Source organism: Carettochelys insculpta, chromosome 3, assembly GCF_033958435.1.
Source record: "Carettochelys insculpta isolate YL-2023 chromosome 3, ASM3395843v1, whole genome shotgun sequence".
Classification (NCBI taxonomy): domain Eukaryota; kingdom Metazoa; phylum Chordata; order Testudines; family Carettochelyidae; genus Carettochelys; species Carettochelys insculpta.
In genome coordinates, this window is record NC_134139.1 from 144,958,583 (window position 1) to 144,978,942 (window position 20,360).

The 20,360-nt window shown below is 54.8% G+C and overlaps 1 protein-coding gene across 3 annotated transcripts in view; it reads left to right on the plus strand.

Annotated features, from left to right (window-relative positions):
• UBE3D (ubiquitin protein ligase E3D) overlaps positions 1–20,360 on the plus strand; it is a 135,435-nt gene that overhangs the window by 40,083 nt on the left and 74,992 nt on the right. The window contains exon 9 of one of the 3 annotated variants that reach the window (XM_074990972.1): positions 271–433. The exons of 1 other annotated variant lie outside the window; for it this stretch is intronic. In XM_074990972.1, coding sequence (XP_074847073.1) covers positions 271–433 — 163 coding nt within the window. Of the gene's footprint in view, positions 1–270; positions 795–20,360 lie in introns of those variants that run through there. One more of the 3 variants, XM_074990971.1, reaches the window with a different exon arrangement.

Below are 20,360 nucleotides of genomic sequence, written 5' to 3' on the forward strand. Positions count from 1 at the left end.
CCACACAGGGGTGGCGGCTGGTCCGTGCCGGACGGCGCCCAGGGTCTGCATACCGCAGGCTGGGAAGGGCAACCTGCGGGAGAGACCCCTGGAATCACACCCAGGCTGGGAGGCCCAGTCTCGTGGGTGGGAGGGGGTCGGTGCTCCCTGGAAGGTCAGTGTCCCTTGTGGGGGCGGGGGCCCCATGAGGTGGGCTCGGGCGGGTAGGCCACAGCCGGGTCCCCTCCGTCCGGGGCACACTACTGACACGCTCTCCTCCTCTCCACACAGCCACACCATCCGTGGGCCAGGAGAGCCCCGCACTGTCCCTCGTCGCGGAGAGCCCACCTGCTGCAGCCGTCCAGACACCACCCAGGTAGTGTGCTGTCGAGGCCGTGGCCAGAGGGCACTACGCCGGGCCGAAGAAGACCAGACCAGCCAGCATCAGGCCAAGGTGGCTGAGGAGCACGTCCAGCTCGCCCGGGCGGATATGGAGTGGCGGAGGGTGGCCTGGGACAGGCTGCCTGACATGCTCCAGGGCATTGGCCAGGCTGTGCGGGAGCACACAGGCACTATGGCCCGCCTCCTGGCGACTCCTCCTGCTTGCCCTGCCCCCGCCGCCCCCACTGAGCCTGCTCCCGCTGGCAATATTTGCCAGTGCTACTGGCACCTTCCCCCCACCCAGCCAGGGACCCCGCATCCGGGGGAGCAGGGGCTCCAGGGGCTGACAGGGCTGGCGGCCCACCACGCCTGCCTCGGAATGAGTGCCTCACCCCCGCCAGGTTAGGTTTCCCCCCACTCCCCTCCAAGTTTTAGACACCCCCCTCCAAGTTAGGTTTCTTCTGTATATATTCCAGGACCCAGTTTGGCATAAACATTTCTTTATTATTGTTCACCACCCTATGCTGTGCGCCTTGTTGGGTGGTGGATGTGCGGGTGCAGTGCTGGTGGAGATGGGGTGGCAGGGATGGTGGGTGATGGATGCGCGTGGGATTTGGGCGTGCGTGCGGGTCAGAGGTGGCTGTCAGCAAAAGCCTGCCAGAGGGCCCCCCCAGGGACATAGGCATCCCCCTTCCCCTCCACTATGTTGTGGAGGACACAACAGGCGCCCACCGCCTGGGGCAAGTTGGGGACCCCGACCTCCAGCCGTGTGAGGAGGCACTTCCACCACCCCTTTAGGCGCCCGAAGCCCGCTCCACCACATTGTGGGCATGGTTGAGGCGCTCATCGAACGCCTCCCGGGTGAGGTCAAGGTGTCCCGTGTAGGGCCTCATAAGCCACAGCTACAGGGGGTACGTGGCATCTGCCACCATGCAGAGCTGCATGGTGATGTCCTCCGCCATGGGGGTCTCCTGCTGAGGGACGAAGGTGGCAGCTCCCATGTGGCGGCAGAGGCCGGAGTTCCGGAAGACCCAAGCATCGTGGGTGCGGCCGGCCCAGCCCACGTAGAGGTCGGTGAAGTGGCCCCTTGCATCCACCAGAGCCTGGAGCACCATCGAATGGCAGCCCTTCCAGTTGATGTACTGGCCAGTGCTGTGTGGTGGGGCGTGGATGGGGATGTGTGCCATCCAAAGCGCCAATGCAGTTTGGGAAGCCCAGGTCCAGGAAGCTGGCGACCGTGTTGTCCACGTCCCCCAGGTGGACGACCCTATGGAGCAGCATCGCGTTGATGGCCTGACGACCTGCAGAGGGGGAAGGGGGACATGCTCTAGTGCGGGTGGGGCGGCCATCGCCCCCCACCTCGGGCCCATTCTGCCCCCCCTCCCCTCCAGCCCCACCCACCTCCCATCTGGTCCCTTGTGGGGGGGGGTGCCCCTTGCCCCAGCCCCACCACCCAACCGGCCCCACCTTACCTCCATAAGTACAGCCCCGACTATGGCCTTGCCCACCCCAAACTCCTGTCCCGCAGAGCGGTAGGAGTCCGGGGTGGCCAGCTTCCATATGGCAATTGCGACCCGTTTGTCCAGCGTGAGGGCTGGCTGCATGCAGGTGTTGTGGTGCTGGAATGCGGGGGTGAGCCAGTGGCAGATCTCATCCAAGGGCTGCCTCGACACGCGGAAGTTCTGCAGCCACCTTTCCTCGCCCCACTCCCCTAGCACCACGCGCTTCCACCAGTCGGTGCTGCTGAGGTGGGCCCAGAGGCGTCGGGGCACCCGGCGGGGGCGCCCGACAGTGCCCCGGGGGGGGAGCCCCACAGCCCCAGGGGACCCGATGAGCTCGGATGCAGCTGCGGCGAGGGCGAACAGCACTGCCAGCAGGCCGTCCATGATGAGGGCGTCCTCCTGCAGGAGCCGTCGCTGGGCCTCCATGGTGGGCACGAGTGGGCTCTGCCGGGCTGGGACAGGCTGGGCAGCACTTGGCTCATGCGGAGGGGAGGATGGAGGGAGGGGGCCTTTAAAGGAGGCGGCTGGCTGCAGCCCCAGAAGGGCTTGTCGGCCATGGGACCCCGTCCACGGCATTTCCTGCCTCCCTTCTTTCGAAAGAGGGCTCGGAGCTCTCTTTTGAAAGACCTGGACGGCATTTCGAAAGAGCAGATCGGAATGCCGATCTGAAAAATGGCAGCAGGTGCTCTCTTTCAATGGCCACTTTTTCAAAAGCCGAACTTCAATTTTTTGCCCTTTCGAAAGGGCACTTACATGTAGACACAGCTTTAGAGTGGCACAGCTATGGTGCTGTAGCTACGTGGCTGAAGAGCCAGAGAGCGGACATTTTGTACATCAAGGCGGAGGGGTTTGCCATTGCTTTAGTACAGGGGTCAGCAACTCCTGGACAGGTGTTAGCCGGTGGCTGGGTAATGTGTGGTGAGGTACTCCCCTTTTAGAGTCTAAAGCAGTCCACACCCCCACCTTTGTATGAGTGCAGTACATGAGTCTGTGTTCCCAGGCTAGGGTGTTTAATTGCAACAGTATCTCCAGCATTAGATTTGGAGTCCTTGAGTGGCGCAGCCGAAGTTGAGGAATTTTTCCCTGTAGGGAAGAATCCTCTGCTGATTGGACTGCCTGTAGGGGTTTGCTCGTTGTTTAGTCGCTGTACCACCTCATCCAGCCTGTTTTCCCAAGTGCCATCCGTGGGCTTCAAGTGGCTTTTTAACAACCCATTCCAGCGCTTGACTATGCCGTTGGACGGGGGTCGATACGGGCGGTGGTAAGTCCACTGAATTCCATGCTTAGTAGCCCACTCTTGTACTGCTTTGCTTTTAAAGTGTGAGCTGTTGTCAGACTGGATTTCTTGAGGTGCTGGGACAATTGCTGTTAAGCAGTTTAGTCCCATAATTGTGGACAGTCCTATTGCCAATGGGGCAGGGTGTGCAAAACCAATTCCTGAAACAACTTCCATTCCAGTCAGGAGGTACTTACACCTTTGCCTGGTTGTAGGAAGTGGGCCAATGTAATCAACCTGCCAGGTTGCCCATAGTGTTTTCCCATCTCTTAGTCTGGCAAACCACTGTTCTTCAGCTATGTGTTTTCAGGTTTTAGCACAGATAGTACAGGCTTGCACCAGGTCTCTGGCCTGTTGATGGTTGATAGGCCACCCCCTGATATGTGCTTGCCGCACCAGCTCATCACTCCCTGTGTGCCCCAGAGTATCTTGTAGCCATAGGTACAAACGTTCCCAATCTACTTGGGTAGCAGAGATCTGGGCTGCTGCATCTGCCAGGTTATTTAGCTGTGCAGCCGGGGTGTTATTCTTTTGCTGGGCTGACACATGTCCTATACTTAGGGGTTGCTCGGTGGCATGGTGGTACTCACTAGGCATTCCCACCTTCCATAGAGATTCCTTAATTAAGGTGGAGTTCTGTGCGGTATCAGCTTTTTGGCATGGACATTCCTCTACCCATCCCGAGAACAAACAAACAATAACCAGCACATTTTAAAAGATTTACACTTGGGTAGCTGAATGAAGTTCATTTATAACTTCAGGAACAGTCCTAAAGGCAGAGATGTGGTTGCCAGAACTGTCTTTACAGGTTTGCCCACATCGTGGGCTTGGCAGACAGGGCAAGCCAGACAGTTGTTTGGGCCACTTAGGAGAATTTGGAAGCAAACCAATTTGCTTGAACAGCAGTAATCATCCCCCTGCTTCGCTTACATGAGTCAGGCTGTGGTGCATGCAAGCAAGATAAGGGAGAAGGACCTTGGGTGCAACCAGGCGGCCGTCCGGGGAGCGCCAAAGGTGTTCAGGATGCAAAAGGCATTCATCCAGTCTCCAGATTGTTTCTTCTGAATTTAGGGCCTGATCTTGGAATAGTGCAGTATCAATAAGGGTTGCAATAGGAGACTGGGAATCTGTAAAAATGGGAAACAGTGAAGTGGCCCAAGGGGGGAAAGGTCTGCATCTTTAGCTGCTGTGTCAGCCAAGGCATTTAATAAGGCAGCAATATACAGATCATTTTGTTTTAATGAGCCCATGTATATTCTAACTTACCAACATAGACAATTTGATAATGCTATTAATAAGATAAGCACAAACGTAAGATACAAAACCACATTCTTCATTTTAAAAGGAGATTCATGATGTTTAGGTTGTTCTTCAGTAACTACCAGCTTTTCCTGTGTTTCTGAAAGACAAAAGAATACTTTTCTACCCCCTTTGGGGTGGCAGGTTACATATTGGAATACTCCATTTACAAATATGCTCAGTTCTTTCTAAACTCTGCAGGCTACTTACTTTGAATTTTCTCCAGACCCTTTAGAGTTAAGGACTTACTCACTTACTCTTAACCTCAAATCACATGCTTATTTTCCAAAGTGACATTTTATTGGATATTACCATTTTAAGTATTACTAAAGGGATTTAGATCTTTTATACCTATATTGAAAGGTGTCCATATCGGAAGGCGTCTCCTCCTTATGGATGCACCAGCAGGACAAACAGACAGACAGACAGACAACATTGAACAAAACTCCATGACAAGACACAAACACGTGTTAGCAAAACAATTAATGTGAACAAAACTCCATGACACATACACATACACCACAACATAAATGTTTGCATAACTACACTTTGTACCACAAAGAGTTAAGAACTTGAACTAAAGCTTTCAGAGTTGGGCAGTTTCTTCAAGGTCTTATAACCTGGGCTTTTGTCCAGGAAGCTGTTTCTAACAGCCAGATACAACTGCTCCAATATTCCTTTTTCCCTTTTAGTTTACAAGCAGTTCTCTGCTTACAGAACTGCAACCATGATTCCTCTGATTGTCCCCAGTCCTTTTCCAACATTTCCTCGTCCCACTTAGGGTCACCCCATCCTTCCCGGGTGAATTCCTTCTCTATGTTGGGGAAATCCATGTTGTTTATCATGACTGGTTTCATTTTGTCACTGTGGTACAGCCTGTGTCACAACCCTGCTCGCTGCGCCAATTCTGTTAGCCGGTGGCCAGGTAATGTGCGGTGACGTACTCCCCTGGGTCCTAAACAACCCAGTTAGCCACCGGCTAACAACAGTTGCCAAGGGTGGCACATGAATTGATTTTCTTCGGCACGCCAGGTGGTAGCTCAGCCACGTCTTCTCATCCTCCATGCAGCTGGAAGCTTTCTCAAATCCATGCCACCTGTGGATTAACAGAAGGCCAGTTAATGCTACCAACCACCACCTAAACAGTAAAGCTCTGCATCTTTATTTATTTATGGCTATGTTAGTCAATTTGCTTAATGACTGTTTGGGGGATATTTTTGTCAGCCGGATTGCTGGAAGGTCATCAATGTGACATAGGTGTTTATTTTGCATCATTAATGATACTGTTTTTTGAGAGCCAAGTGGTTAGAATGTGACAATGATACTACGTCAAACATAATTTTATGACTTGTAATTTGTATTGCTCTTGTGAGACAAGATATGCAGATTGAACCTTTGTAGTCCAGCACGCTTGGGACCTGACTGTGCCAAATGAGATAATTTGATGGATACTAGGAAGTCAATATTGTCTAGTAGTGTTAACCAATACTCCTTTGCTGATTGGGCTCTTGGAAGATATTTAGGGGGTAAATTAGAGCTAGATAAGAGCACGGAATGCTGAGAGCCAGGGCTGGTGGCTGTGAACAAACTTCATGGGACCACAGGAAACTTGGTCATACCTATGATAAGTGGTCATCCAGCTAACTAAAATCATGCTGGATTGTAGCTATTGCTGGACAAGAGAATGCCAGACTAGAGAGGTTCAACCAATAGTAGCTTGCAGTATACTCATAAGCTTACATTTTGTGGGTGTTTGCAACTAGGTATATGGACTCTGTTTCACATTTGACAACTGTGCATACATAAGTCCAATATTACCATCCAAATAGCAGTAGCTGGGTAAATGAGTATGACAGCTGAATCATATAATTAGTGCAGAGTGAAATAAAACTTGCCCTTAATTGTATTAAAAGTTATATAAATCTATTAGTCAGACTGCTGACTATGCTAGTCATAGCTCCCCTCCTGATTTATAGAACCCACAAATACTGCCTGCTTCTAAAGTAATCAGCATTTGTTATTTCTATTGCATTCTGCACCCAGAGGCTGTTTAAACTGTTACCTCTATTGGCAAAAATGACCTTGGTCATTAATTTTAGTTTGCATGTAATTTCTATAATCAATAAGGCAAAAGGGGGAGTTGGAAGAATGGCAGGTGCTGCATAAATTTAGTCTGATCGCAGCTCATTTGAGAAGTTGTTTAAAGAATGATTCCGTTTATTCGCTATGTTTGAGTGGGCATGATGCTGTTAATGATGTTTGTTTATTTGGAAAGATGCATTTATTCAGGATTCAAAATCCTCGGCCTTGGAACTAAACAGCTGAAGAATATATTACAGAAGAAAATTGGGACGTGAGATTTTTTTGGCAGGCATTTTCTATTCAAAAGTTTCCTGTACCTGCACTTTATGCATCTTCAAGTTGCGTGAAACTCGCTTTAACGTGAGTTCCACACAACTTCAAGGTGAGTAGCTGTCAGCCTGCCTAGCTTCCTGCAGCTGTGGGCAGCTAGGCAGGCTAAGACCCCTTTCCCATTCCTTCCCAGACCAGCACTAGGCACCACTCTGGGAAGGTAGGGAGTAGGCTTTTAGCTTTTAGCCAGGCGAGCAAAAACCCCCTTCCCAGGGTGGTGCCGCTGTCAAGCTGACAGCAGCCCTGCTGTGGGAAGGTAGGGAGAAGGGTTTTAGCCCCCCTAGCTGCCCACTGCTGCCCCCCTGCCCCTCCCCCAAGAATCTGGTTTTCCCCCCCCTCAGCTCAGCCCCAACCCGTGCTCAGGGCTTCCAGCCCCTGGTGCACTACAGCCCCGCACAGGGCTTGAGCTTCAGCCCCCAGCGCAGCACACAGGGCTTGGGCTCCAGCCCTCTGCCCACCACTGTAGCAGACCCTGCTCCAACCTCCTCATGTCCCAGCTCAACTCCATCCTCCCATCCCCCTGCAGCTCTAACCCACCCCAGCTTTAACCCCTTGGCCCCAACCCACCATCCAAGCCCCCGCCGACTTACCTGAAATTTGGGATACTAAGGGTTACATGGAACACAACCCACGTATATTCTGAGGGACTGCTGTATCACTTGAGCCAAAATCCGGAGACATAGCACTCAGCTTAAGCGCTTGGCACAGTATTGGCTGTCTTTGTGGCTGTGTGTATTTCAGGGAGAATCCTAGTTGACAGAAGGAATCAGTCCTCCCAGACTCTAAAGTTGACGTGGAGCTGCCACTTGAGAGGCTAATTCAGTCATGTAGTTTCAGTATGATAGCCAAAAGGGAGAGGAGTGGAGAGTGTCTATAGCTGTGAACCACTAGATTCTGATCTAATCAGATTTCTTTAGGAAAGCAGATTGATGGGAGGTGTTCAGGGAAAAATTAGAGGCTGCAGAGAATGAAATTGGGGAAACAGGATAGGTTTTTGGAGGCTACAGTTGTAATTTATAGCTTTCCAACTGAGACAGCGTGAATCAAAGCTCCTGCATAGAGCAGTAGGGGCTGGTAAAAATTACTATGCAGAGATGTGTCCTGCATCTTTTCTTTTGTTTCATTTTGCCTTTTTAAAAAATAAATTGTATTTTGCTTTATTGAAATTGTACCAGTACTTAAAATGAAAAATTCTATGCTAAGATACTTGTTCGTAGTTTAAGAATAGCTTCATTTTTTATTTATGTTTGTATGTGTATATGATTGAATTACAGCTACACCAAACTCAAAGGCTGTTTCTACACATGGCACTCTTTCCAGAAGAAGATCTTATGGAAGAGTGCTTCTACACATCAAATAGGACCTCAAAAGAGCCACTCCTTCTTCCGGAAGAGTGCATCTACACATGCAATGGTACTCTTCCGGAAGAATAGGGCAGGAAAGAGCACAGAAGGGGTCACACAGCCAGGAAGCCCTTCCGGGTCCACTGGCCACACAGCCCCTTAAAGGGCTCCACCCAAACAGCCCCTACCTGCAAACGCTGCTGAGGCCAGCCAACTCTGTCCCCAGCCAGCCAGACCCAAGTCCTTGTCCAGCGCCCACAGACCAGCAGGCATGGACCCCCAGCAGCTGCAGGACAGCAGGCTTGCCCTCACCCACGCACTAGCCATCCTCTTGGCCACCCTCCTCAGCCTTCTGTGGAGGCAGAGGCCTGAGCCTGTGGGTCCTGCACCCCACCACCCCTGCCAGGCCCCCTCTGGCCAGTCCAGCATGTCTGGACCCATGCCACCAGCATGGACTGGTGGGACAGGGTCGTCATGGGGGAGAGGGACAACGACCGCTGGCTGCAGAACCTGCGGATGAAGAATGAGACCTTCCTCGAGATCTGCAGCTGGCTCACCCCCAAGCTACGACACCAGGATACCTGGATGAGGCTGGCCCTCTCCCCGGCGAAGCGCATGACCATCGCCATCTGGAAATTGGGCACCCTGGACAGCTACCGATCCATCGGGCAGCATTTCGGGGTGGGCACATCCACCATCAGGGCTATCATCCTCCAGGTAAGCTATGCCCCAGACTGTGCCCCACCGGCGGGAGGGAAGGGGCTGGCGGGCTCAGGGGACCCCAGGTGTCAATTGGGAGGGGGCTGGGGCAGGGGTGGGCGGGCAGGCCTATCCCAGAAGGGATACCACATGGCCACTGCCGGAGGAGTCCCTCAGAAGGAGGGAGGGCCCAGTAGGGAGGGAGGGGGTGGAAGGGAAGTGGGGCAGGGACCCCTCTGAGTATGCCCACGGGTGCGCCCATTCCCCTGCAGGTCGTGAGGGCCATCAACCACGTGCTGGTGCGGCACCTGGTGAGCATCGGGGACCTGGACGCAGTTGTTGAGGGCTATGCTGCACTCGGGTTCCCCCAGTGTTTTGGGGCAATTGACGGGACGCATATTCCCATCAGGGCCCTGGACCACAGTGGCAGCCGATACATCAACTGCAAGGGGTACCACTCCATTGTGCTCCAGGCTGTGGTGGATGCCGTGGGAAGTTCACGGACATTTGTGTCGGCTGGCCGGGCAGGGCACATGATACGCGGATCCTGTGGAATTCCACCTTGTTCCGCAGGATGGAGGCCGGGACGTTCGTGGCCTGGTGGGAGCGTGCCATCGGGGACGTCATGATGCCTCTTTGCGTCATGGGCAACCCGGCCTACGCACTCCAGCCCTGGTTGAAGCGCCCAAACACCGGCCACCCCACGCCCTCCCAGGAGATGGTTAACGCCTGGCTCACACGTGCCAGGTATCCCGTCGAGTGCGCTTTCGGCCATCTGAAGGCGCGGTTCAGGTGTCTCCTCACGCGCCTCGATGTGGGGGTGGAGAATGTCCCGCAGGTCGTGGCCGCCTGCTGCACACTCCATAACCTCATCGAGGCACGTGAGGGGACCTTGCCCCAGGGCTGGATGGCGGAGCTGGCCCCCTGCTACCAGCAGCCCTCTGCGGCCCTCGACCAGCGGCTTGACCGTGATGGGCTCCGGATCCAGGAGGCATTCACCCGAGGGGACTACTAATCCCTGCACCCATCCCCACAGGCACCCCCTACACACACCCCCATGTGCACACCCCATACCCCCCCAACCCCCCCCACCCTCACCCGCAGTAATCAGGGACACAGACGGTGCTGAATGGTACCATATATTTAACCCTGAATCATTCCCAATGTAAATAGTAAATAGTGAATAATAAAAGTAACAACCAAAACCTGATAGGGAGTGAACTATATACATGGGGTAAGGGGGCAGGGGCACCTACACCTGGATGGGGACTGGGCAGAAATATTGGGGGGCCCTAATGAAGGGATGGATTGGAAGGCCGTGAGCCCTGGCACCCGCGGCCGCCCCTCCCACCCAGGTGCACGGTCCCTTGCGGGGTGCTGATGGGGCCGGAAGCACTGGCAGGTAGGGCCAGTCAGCATCCTGCCCAGCCTCAGCAGAGGGGCCTGAGGGGGGTGGGTTGTGGCTCGGGTGACCCTCCACAGGCCCCATCATGGTCACAATCCATGTTGCAAGGTCCCTCAGTGCAGCATTGGGCAGGACTGGGGGCAATAGGGCGGCCAGGGCCTCAGGATCATGGGCTGGGGGCACAGGAGCAGCTGAGGGGCCAGCAAGGGGGCTGGGGGAGGGGAATGCAGGGGAGGCAGCAGGGAGGGGCTCGGGGGGGCAATAGCAGGGGCCTCAGGGAGCACTACAGGAGGGATAGCTGGGGGGCCCTCTGGCGGGGGCAGCTTAGGGTGCTGGCCTGCTAGGGCCCCGCACACTGTGCGGAGCATTACCACCACCTCCCCCCAAGTGTCCCACCTCCACTGGAGCTCAGCCTCGTCAAGGGCCAGCTGTCTTTTGGCGAGGGCGTTCTGCTGGCGGAGGGCCACTGTGTAGGCTGCGACCTCTTCCTTGCGGTGGCTGCGTCAGATCCGGCGCCCTGGTGGCCACCGTGCAGCAGGGACTTTTGCAGGCCCAGCTGGTGGGCTACTGGGTCCTCCAGCCTGGATGAGGCTGGTGGGCCCCGGGCTCCTCATCTGGCTGCCCCGGATGAGGGCTGGGGGGAGCTCAGCCGTGGGGGGTTCCAGATGCAGCTCTGCTGCCTGGAGGGGGCCTCAGCACGCTCAGGTGTGCTTCATGGGAGAGAGAGCCAGGTGCTGCTCGCAGGCATGGGTGTGCCCTGGGCCCTCACCAGGGACGGGAATTAGGGCTTCAGAGCCCGGGGCTGGGGCCCAGGTGTCCCCTTTTCCACTGTGCACACTTACCCGAGGTGGCCTCGTATATGTCGGGTGATGCCCGACTGGAGGGAACCTGACTGCTGGTGGTGGAGGGCACCGCAATGACGAGGGACCCGTCTGTGCACTCCCCATCAGATGGGACGTCTACGGTGGCAGGTCCCTCGTGCCCCTCCTCCAGTGCGGCAGGGGCTCAGTTGCAGCTGTCTCCATGGTGACGTGGGGTGGAGAGGCATCATCTGCAGCCAGGAGGTCCTGCAGTTCCTGGTAGAAGGGGCAGCTGGTGAGGGCATGGCCAGATCTGTGGGCACTGTCCCGGGCCCACATGTAGCCCTGCCACAGCTCCTTCACTTTGCACTGTACTTGTTCTGGTGTCTGGGAGAGGTGGCCACGGGCAGCCAGCCCCTGGGCTAGGCGGGCAAAGGATGGGGCATTCCTCTGGTGCCCACTGGTGTCCCAGAGGACATCCTCGTCGCACCAGAGCCCCAGGAGGTCCTGGAGCTCTGGCTCAGTCCAGGAGGGGGCCCTTCGTTTTGGAGCCCGTTTGGGGTCCTAGCTCCCCTCGTCCGGGTTTCTGGGGCTCCGCGGGCGGTGCGAGGTATTGGGCGGCTAGCCATCCCTGCGGGTCGGGACTTGCTGGGTGCTGCAGAGCCTCAGGGGAGTGTGGCAGGCAGCTCTGCACATGCTGCCTGTCCTCACACTCAGCTTCCTGCCACAGGGTCTCCAGGTCCTTGGAGCTTTAAAGGCTGCAAGGACCTGGGGACCATAGAGGCTCACTGGGGGTGTCTAGAGCAGCCCTGCTCTCCACCATGGAGGACTGCTTCTTCCAGAAGAAGCAGTCCAGGAACATCTACACGTGTCTTCTTCTGGAAGAAGCTCCTCTTCCTGATTCTGGAATGGAATACAGAATCCAGAAGAGGGGGCACCTTCTTCCAGAAGAAATCCGAAAGAGCATCTTACATGTGTAGAAGCTCCACAGATCTTCCAGAAGAAGACACCATTCTTCTGGAAGATCTTGCCTGTGTAGAAATGGCCAAAAAGTAATAAGAATTTTAAAGTACATCAGAAGCAGAAAGCTTGCTTAAAAACAAGCCACTGGACAGTTGAGATGCTCAATGAGCACTCAAGGATGACAAGGACATCTAAACTAAATTAATTCTTTGCATTAGCTGAGGATGTGAGAGAGATTCCCTAATCTGAGCCATTCTTCTGAGCTGACATGTCTGAGGGACTGTCCTAGACACAGGTGTCATTAGAGGAAGTTTTGGAACAAATTGATAAACTAGACCATAATAAGTCACCAGGGCCAGATGATATTTAACCAAGAGTTCTAAAAGAGCTCAAAAGGGAAATTGCCCAACTACTGTGTTTTCTGTCCTATGATTTAAAACAGCTTCTGTACTAAATGACTGAACACTAGTTGATGTGATTCCAGTTTTTAAAAATGGGCTCAAGAAGTGATCCTGGTAATTACAGGATGGTAAGTACTAGGTAAACTGGTAGAAATGAGATAGTAAAGAACAAAACTGTCAGACACATAGATGAACATAATTTATTTGGAAAGAGTCAACATGTTTTTTATAAAGGGAAATTGGTGAGGTCTCATCTACCGGAATTCTTTGGGGGTGGGGTCAATAAGCATATGGATAAGGGTGATACAGTGGATGCAGTGCATTTGGTTTTCCAGAAGGCCTTTGACAAAGGTGCCTCATCAACAGCTCTTACATAAAGTAAGCCACCATGGGTTAATAAGAGGAAACATTCTTTTATGGATTGGTAATGGATTAAAAGATAGGAAACAAAAGGTAGAAATAGTCAGTTTTCAGAATAGAGACTAGAAACTAACAGTGTCCCCCCAGGGGTATGTACCTGAACCAATCCTATTGAACATGTTCATAAATGCTCTGGAGAAAAGGGTAATCAGTGAGGTGAGTATTTGCAGATGATATAAAATTGCTCAAGATAGTTCAGTCCACAACAGACTGCAAAGAGTTTCTAAAGAATCTCTTAAAAATTGAGTAATATGGCAACAAAAATGGCAGATGAAGTTAAATGTTGATAAATGCAAACTAATCATATTGGAAAACATAACCAACTATATGTAGGAAATGATGTTGTCTAAATTAGCTGTTACCACTCAAGACAGAGATCTTGGAGTCATTGTGAATAGTTCTCTGAAAACATCCACTCAATGTGCAACAGAGGTCAAAAAAAGCAAACAGAAGGTTGGGAGTTATTTAAAAAGGAATACATAATGGCTACGTCTACACGTGAAGCCTACATCAAAATAGCTTATTTCAATGTAGCAACATCGAAATAGGCTATTTCGATGAATAACGTCTACACGTCCTCCAGGGCTGGCAACATCTATGTTCAACTTCGACGTTGCGCAGCACAACATCGAAATAGGCGCCGCAAGGGAACGTCTACACGCCAAAGTAGCACACATCGAAGTAGGGATACCAGGCACAGCTGCAGACAGGGTCACAGGGCGGACTAGCGCTTCCGGGGCAACAGCTAACTGCTCCCTTAAAGGGCCCCTCCCAGACACACTCAGCCTGCACAGCACGCAGTCTGAGGAGCCATAGGCACACAGACCCCGGGCGACGCAGGCATGGACCCCCAGCAGCAGCAGCAGCAGCAGCCAGAGGTCCACCCAGCCCTCCCTGCAGGAGCAGGGCTTGCCCTGATCCATGCCATGCGGGAGGCAGCTGAGCACCTCCTTGGTACACCGGAGGAGGAGCTGCCCCCAGGGCAGCAGGGCTCAACCCCCAACCCTGCAGCACCCCGCCCCCCCGCCGCCTCACACGCCGGCGGCTGTGGAGCTACCCCACCAGCACCGACTGGTGGGAGCGGCTGGTGCTTGAGGAGTGGGACGACGACCGCTGGCTCAGGAACTTTAGGATGAGCCAGCAGACATTTATGGAGCTGTGCCAGTGGCTCACCCCCGCACTCAGGCACCAGGACACTGCCATGCGGCGTGCCCTCACAGTGCAGAAACGGGTCGGCATCGCTGTCTGGAAGCTGGCCACTCCAGACAGCTACCGATCCGTGGGACAGCAGTTTGGTGTTGGCAAGGCCACCGTCGGGGCTGTCCTCATGGAGGTAAGAGAACCCACGGGGAGAGGGCATGGCAGGGGAGGGGGGCCCGGGCAGAGGAGGGCAGGGCAGGGGAGGGCGGGGGAGGGGAGGGCAGGGCAGGGCAGGGCAGGGGAGGGCGGGGGAGGGCAGAGCCAGGGGAGGGGAGGGGAGGTCAGGGCAGAGCCACGCACACCCTGCTCACCCCTCATTGGTGCTCTCCCATGTGCTTTCCCTGCAGGTTGTGCGTGCCATCAATGCCGTGCTCCTGCACAGGCTTCTGAGGCTGGGGGACCCAGATGCCACCATCGTGGCCTTTGCCACCCTGGGCTTCCCCAATTGCTTTGGGGCTCTGGATGGGACTCGCATCCCCATCCGCGCCCCGCATCACAGTGGAAGACGCAACATCAATCGCAAGGGCTACCATTCTGTGGTCCTCCAGGCCTTGGTGGACAGCCGGGGCCATTTCCGGGACATTTATGTGGGCTGGCCTGGCAGCACCCACGACGCCCGGGTTTTCCGGAACTCGGGCCTGTGCCGCCGGCTGGAGGCGGGGACCTACATCCCCCAGTGGGAGATCCCTGTGGGGGACACCACCATGCCCCTCTGCGTCATTGCAGATGTGGCATACCCCCTCCAGCCCTGGCTCATGCACCCGTACACGGGCCGTCTCTCCCCTAGCCAGAAGCGCTTCAACCAGCACCTGAACCACGCGCGCCAGGTGGTGGAGCGCTTATTTGGCCGCCTGAAAGGACGCTGGAGATGTCTCCTGACCCGCCTGGATGTGGGCCCCAACAACATCCCCCTGATTGTGGGTGCCTGCTGCACCCTGCACAATTTGGTGGAGAGCAAGGGGGAGGCCTTTTTCCAGGGCTGGGCTGTGGAGGCCGGCAGGGCCGACATGCAGCCACCCCCTGCCCCCAGTCGGCAGGTGGACCCCGAAGGGACCTGGGTCCGGGCGGCCCTGCGGGCCCACTTCGATGATGAGGCCACGGGGTGAACTCTGCCAGGCCCCCCACTGCCCACCCCTTCCTCCACAACACTTTCTGCCCCAATGCCCACACCATGGAGCACCCAACCGCACCCCCTTCCCACTTTTCCTGGACAAATGACAGCACGCACTTGTGGCTAAACTTAAACTGCTTTTTCTTTTAGAATTTTTTTTTTAACTATAAATAAAACAAGAACAAACTATATACAACGTGTGGAACAAAAGTAATGTGTACAAATAAAACAATAGTAATAAAAAAGTTTGTTCACTAATAAAAAGAAAACCAGGGATGATAAAGGGGAGAACTATTTACATGGGGGGGACGGGGCAAATGGGGGGCACAAATTAATAAGTCACAACTATATACAAGGGGGGGGGCCACGTCCCGGGCCCCTCGCCCCGGGCCCCTCGCCCCTAAAGTCCGGCACTGGGCGTGGGCGGCTGGGAGCCCCGCCGCGGCCGCAGCCCTGTCTGGGGCTGGCTGGGGGCGGGGTGGACCGGAAGATATGCCTGGCGAGTCTCAGCTGGCTCCAGGGGTCCCTTGGCGCTCCGGCCCTCGGTGGTGGGTGGCGGGGTGACGGCAGACGGGACGGCAACGTGCGGAGCAGCTGGTGGTGCGGCGGGTGGAGCAGTCACGGCGGGCGCTGCGGCGGCCAGCGCGGCGTGGGGGGCCAGGTAGTCCACCAGGCGGCTGAAAGTCTCCATGTAGGCCCCCCATGCCTCTTGGCGCCAGGCCAGCGCCCGCTCCTGCAGTTCCACGCGGCGTTGCTCCACCCACAGGCGCTGCTCCGCCACCTCCAGCTGCTGACGGTGGATGGCCAGCAGCTGGGGGTCCGTCGCCGTCGGCTGGTGGTGGCGTGGTTTCCGCCCTCTAGCCCGCTGTGGGGCCGGTCGGTCCTCGGCCGAGGGGCTTGCCTGGAGCGATGGTCCCGGAGAGCCCTCCGGGACCACTGATGCCTCGCCGGCGCTCTCTTCCGGCCCTTCCGATGGTGCAGCTGCGGGACACAGGAGAGGAGAGGGGGAAGGAGAATGGAGACAGGCGTTAGTGTGGGCCCCGAGCCGTGGCCTTTGTCCCCCCAGCCCTGTGCTGCAGGTTCCCCATCCCCGTCCCCGGGAGATGCTGCTGTGATGGATGGGGTTCAGGGGTCCCCCTGCCCTGCACCCCGTCCCCTGGTGGGAGCGACTCTCACTTCACCCCGCAGGGTCTGAGAGCAGGAGAGGTTTCTTAGGCCACAGATGCCCAGTTTCTCCCAGGAGTGACAGCACCAGCTGTCGAAAGAGACAGTCCTTCCAACCCGTCGTGGGGAGAAGACCCCAAGGGGTGCCCCTCTGGGATGCAGCTTTCCCCCTCCTCAGGCTGGCTGCCTTCCAGCTCTCCCTTCCCCTAGCCTCTACCTGTGGCCCCCACCCTCCCCCCCCCGTTTCAAAGCCAGCTCGGCTCCTCCCTCCTCTTAGTTCAGGGCAGAGGTGTCACCTGCCAGCTGTAGCCCCATGATCATCCTTTGCCCCGGGAGCTATTCGGCTCTTGTTGCTCATATCTAGCCTGAGTCTCCCTTTTGCACTCCCCCCACTCCATCACATGCTGCTGCTGCTGCTGTTGCTGCTGCTGCTGCGGGGTGTCCCACCCCCTCCTCCCGGGGGCCCCTCGAGGTTCTGCTCCCCCCTGCCCTGGGGATGGGGCATGGCACTGTCGTGCGGGGTGGGCGGGGGGCAGGGGCTGATGCACTGCTGTGAGGGACATGGCCCTGCTGTCCTTGGGGCCATGTCCATGTGAGAATGTGGGGAGCCCTGGACACATATCTATTACCCCCGCCCCTCAAGCCCAGGGGTGTACACCAGAGGGGGGTACATACCTGTCGGTCCACTCCTACGGTCTGGAGATCCCCAGGGGGCGGAGGCCCGGCTGCTGCTCCGGGATGGCAGGAGGAGGATCTGCAGCCCGGATTCTGCGGAGGAGGAGCCCCCCTTCTCCTCCTCCTCCTCCTGCCGCGATGGCCCGGGAGGGGGGGCTCCGGGGGGGGCCCCCGGGGTGCGGGGCGGACTCCGGCTGCAGGGCCTGCTGGGGCTCGTCGGCCAAAGTATCAAGGGTGGCCGGAGGGGAGGAGGTGTGCCGGGGGCCCAGGATGTCCCTGAGCTCCCTGCAAAAGGGGTAAGTGACGAGGGCGGCCCCAGATCGGCCGGCCGCATCCCGGGCCTGGGCATAACCCTGCCGCAGCTCCTTCACCTTACTCCTGACGTGATCAGGAGTGCGGGCAGGGTGACCCCGGTCAGCCAGGCCGTCGGCCAGCCGAGTGAACGCATCCGCATTCCACCTCTTGCTCCCCATTACCTGGAGCACCTCCTCCTCGCTCCAGAGCCCCAGCAGGTCCCGCAGCTCGGCCTCCGTCCAGGAGGGGCCCCGCTGCCGCTTGCCAGTCTGGCTGCCTGCCTGGCTGGGCTGACTGCCCTGGCTCCCCTTGGGGGGGGTCCCCTGGGGGGGCTGCCAGGCGGCCATTGATGGTCCTGTGGCTGCTGAGGGACGTGCAGGCTGGCCGCATGTCTGGGCTGCTGCCTGCACGTTCCCTCAGCTTCCTGCACAGGAAGGGAAGGGGAGGGGACCTTTTAAGGGGCCGCTCCACGTGGCCACCATTGAGCTGAGGGGCTGCAGAGAGCATCTCTCAACCCCTCAGCTGATGGCCGCCATGGAGGACCCCGCAATTTCAAAGTTGCGGGACGCGCAATGACTACACGGTCCGTCCTTCAACGTTGAGCGTCGAAGTAGGGCACTATCCCTATCTCCTGATGAGGATAGCGACTTCGACGTCTCGCCGCCTAACGTCGAAGTTAACTTCGAAATAGCGCCCGACGCGTGTAGCCGTGACGGGCGCTATTTCAAAGTTAGTGCCACTACTTCGAAGTAGCGTGCACATGTAGACACGGCTAATAAGTCATAAAATACTTATTGCCTCTTTATAAACTGATGGTATGTTTGCTTATTGGATACTGTGTGTGAAAGAAGGAGTTGACAAAAGTAACTCAAATGGAATTCTGCTCTTGACCAAGTGTGCTGATCATGAACGTATCACGAACACCCTTTTTCGACCAAAAGGACAAGTTCAAAACACCTTGGAGACATCCACGGTCAAAGCACTAGAATTTTCTTGACTATGTCATAGTTCGTGCCCAAGATCACAGTGATGTAGTTCTCACAAGAGCAATGACAAGTGCCAGTGACTGCTGGACTGATAATCACTTCCTTCAGTCTACAATGAAAATTAAGACCCTCCTCCCACCAAATGGAGGCTGCAAAAGAACCTGGTCAGACACAAGCTGAATGTTTACGATCTGAAGGACCCCATTAAAGGCAATCACTTCTAAGCAGTCTTAGAAGAGAAGCTTCCACCAAAGCTTCCAAGAGAAATTGAGGAACACTGGAGCCAGCTAAAAGAAGTAATCATAAATTCTTGTGAGGAAACCATAGGCTGCACCGCGGCCAGAAGCATCCTAATGCTAATGAGGCACTGAATATTCATTAGTAAGCTTTGAAGTGGCCATTAGCCCGGCTATTTCCAAGATATGTGCCAGTGTAGACACAGCCCTTGAGTGTCACCCTCTTCAAGCATAAAGCAGACTGTGGAAATAAAGACTGTGGGGATAAAGCAGACTGTGGAAATTTTCATGGTCTCTCTCTCTTTGCTACGGCAGTTAAAGTTCTGGCATGGGTCCTGCAACTCACCTTCTGCACTTTTGAAAAGAAATTTTACCAGAGTCACAGAGTGGTTTCCAACCATGTCACAAAACTGTGAATATGAGCTTTGCAGCACAACAGTTGTAAGAAAATTGTCAGGCACAAAACTGACCACTGTATATGGCTTTGATTGATCTAACTAAAACCTTGATTCAGTGAATCGCTGTGCTGTCTGGATTGTACTTTCAGAGATTGGATGTCCTGATAAATATATCAGTGTCCTAAAGTTGTTCCATGACAACATGAAAGTGACTGTTTTGAGTGGTACTGGCGCCCAGAGTGAATATTTCAAAGTGCAAACAGGAGTCAAACAGGGCTACATTGTCTCCCCAGCCATGTTTGTGATTTTTATTGCGGTCATTCTTTACCTAATTGCTGGGAATCTCTCAGCTAGTATTGAAATCGTTTGTAGAATAAATGGAAAGCTGTTCAGGCTTAGCAGGCTGCAAGCTAAGGGTCAGATTGCCAGCAAATCTATTATGGAACTTCAGTATGTTGATGACAACAGTTCTTACCCACTCTGGGAAAGATCTTCAAACTATTCTGAATGTGCTGGCCAATGTTTGCACGTGTCTTGGTCTCACAATCAACATCAAGAAAACCAAAGGGCTCCATCAGCCCTCTCCAAATGGGGTATCCTGTGTTCTGTCTGTTAAAATAAATGGAGGAGTACTGGAAAATGTCAACCATTTTCTTAACCTTGGAAGCCATCTCTCTCATCCAAGGTAGACATTGATGCAGAAAACCAACACTATCTGAGGTATGCCAGTGCAGCCTTTGCTCATTTATGGCACAGGGTTTTTGAAGATCACAACATTTGAACAGATGTCAGGCTTCTTGCTTATGAAGCTATTATTCTCCCAACATTGTTGTACAGGTCTGAAACCTGAACAATCTTTAGGAATCAGTTGGAAGTCCACGGCCATGTCTACACTAGCTAAAAACTTCGAAATGGCCATGCAAATGGCCATTTTGAAGTTTACTAATGAAGCACTGAAATACATATTCAGCGCCTCATTAACATGCAGGCGGGCGCGGCACTTCGAAATTGATGCAGCTCGTCCAGACTGGGATCCTTTTCAAAAGGACCCTGCCTACCTTGAAGTCCCCTTATTCCTATGAGCAGATGGGAATAAGGGAACTTCAAAGTAGGCGGGGTCCTTTCGAAAAGGAGCCCCATCTGGACGAGCCGCGTGGCGGCGAGCCACATCAATTTTGAAGTGCCGCGCCCGCCCGCTTGCTAATGAGGCACTGAATATGTATTTCAGCGCTTCATTCGTAAACTTCAAAATGGCCAGTTGCACAGCCATTTCGAAGTTTTTGGCTTGTATAGACGTAGCCCTTGAGAGGCATCACCAACACTAGTGTTCTGAAAGAGGTAAAAAACACCAGTATTGAAGCAATGTATCGGCAACCTTTCTGGACTGGTCACATTGGCTGGCTGGCTGGCTGCCAG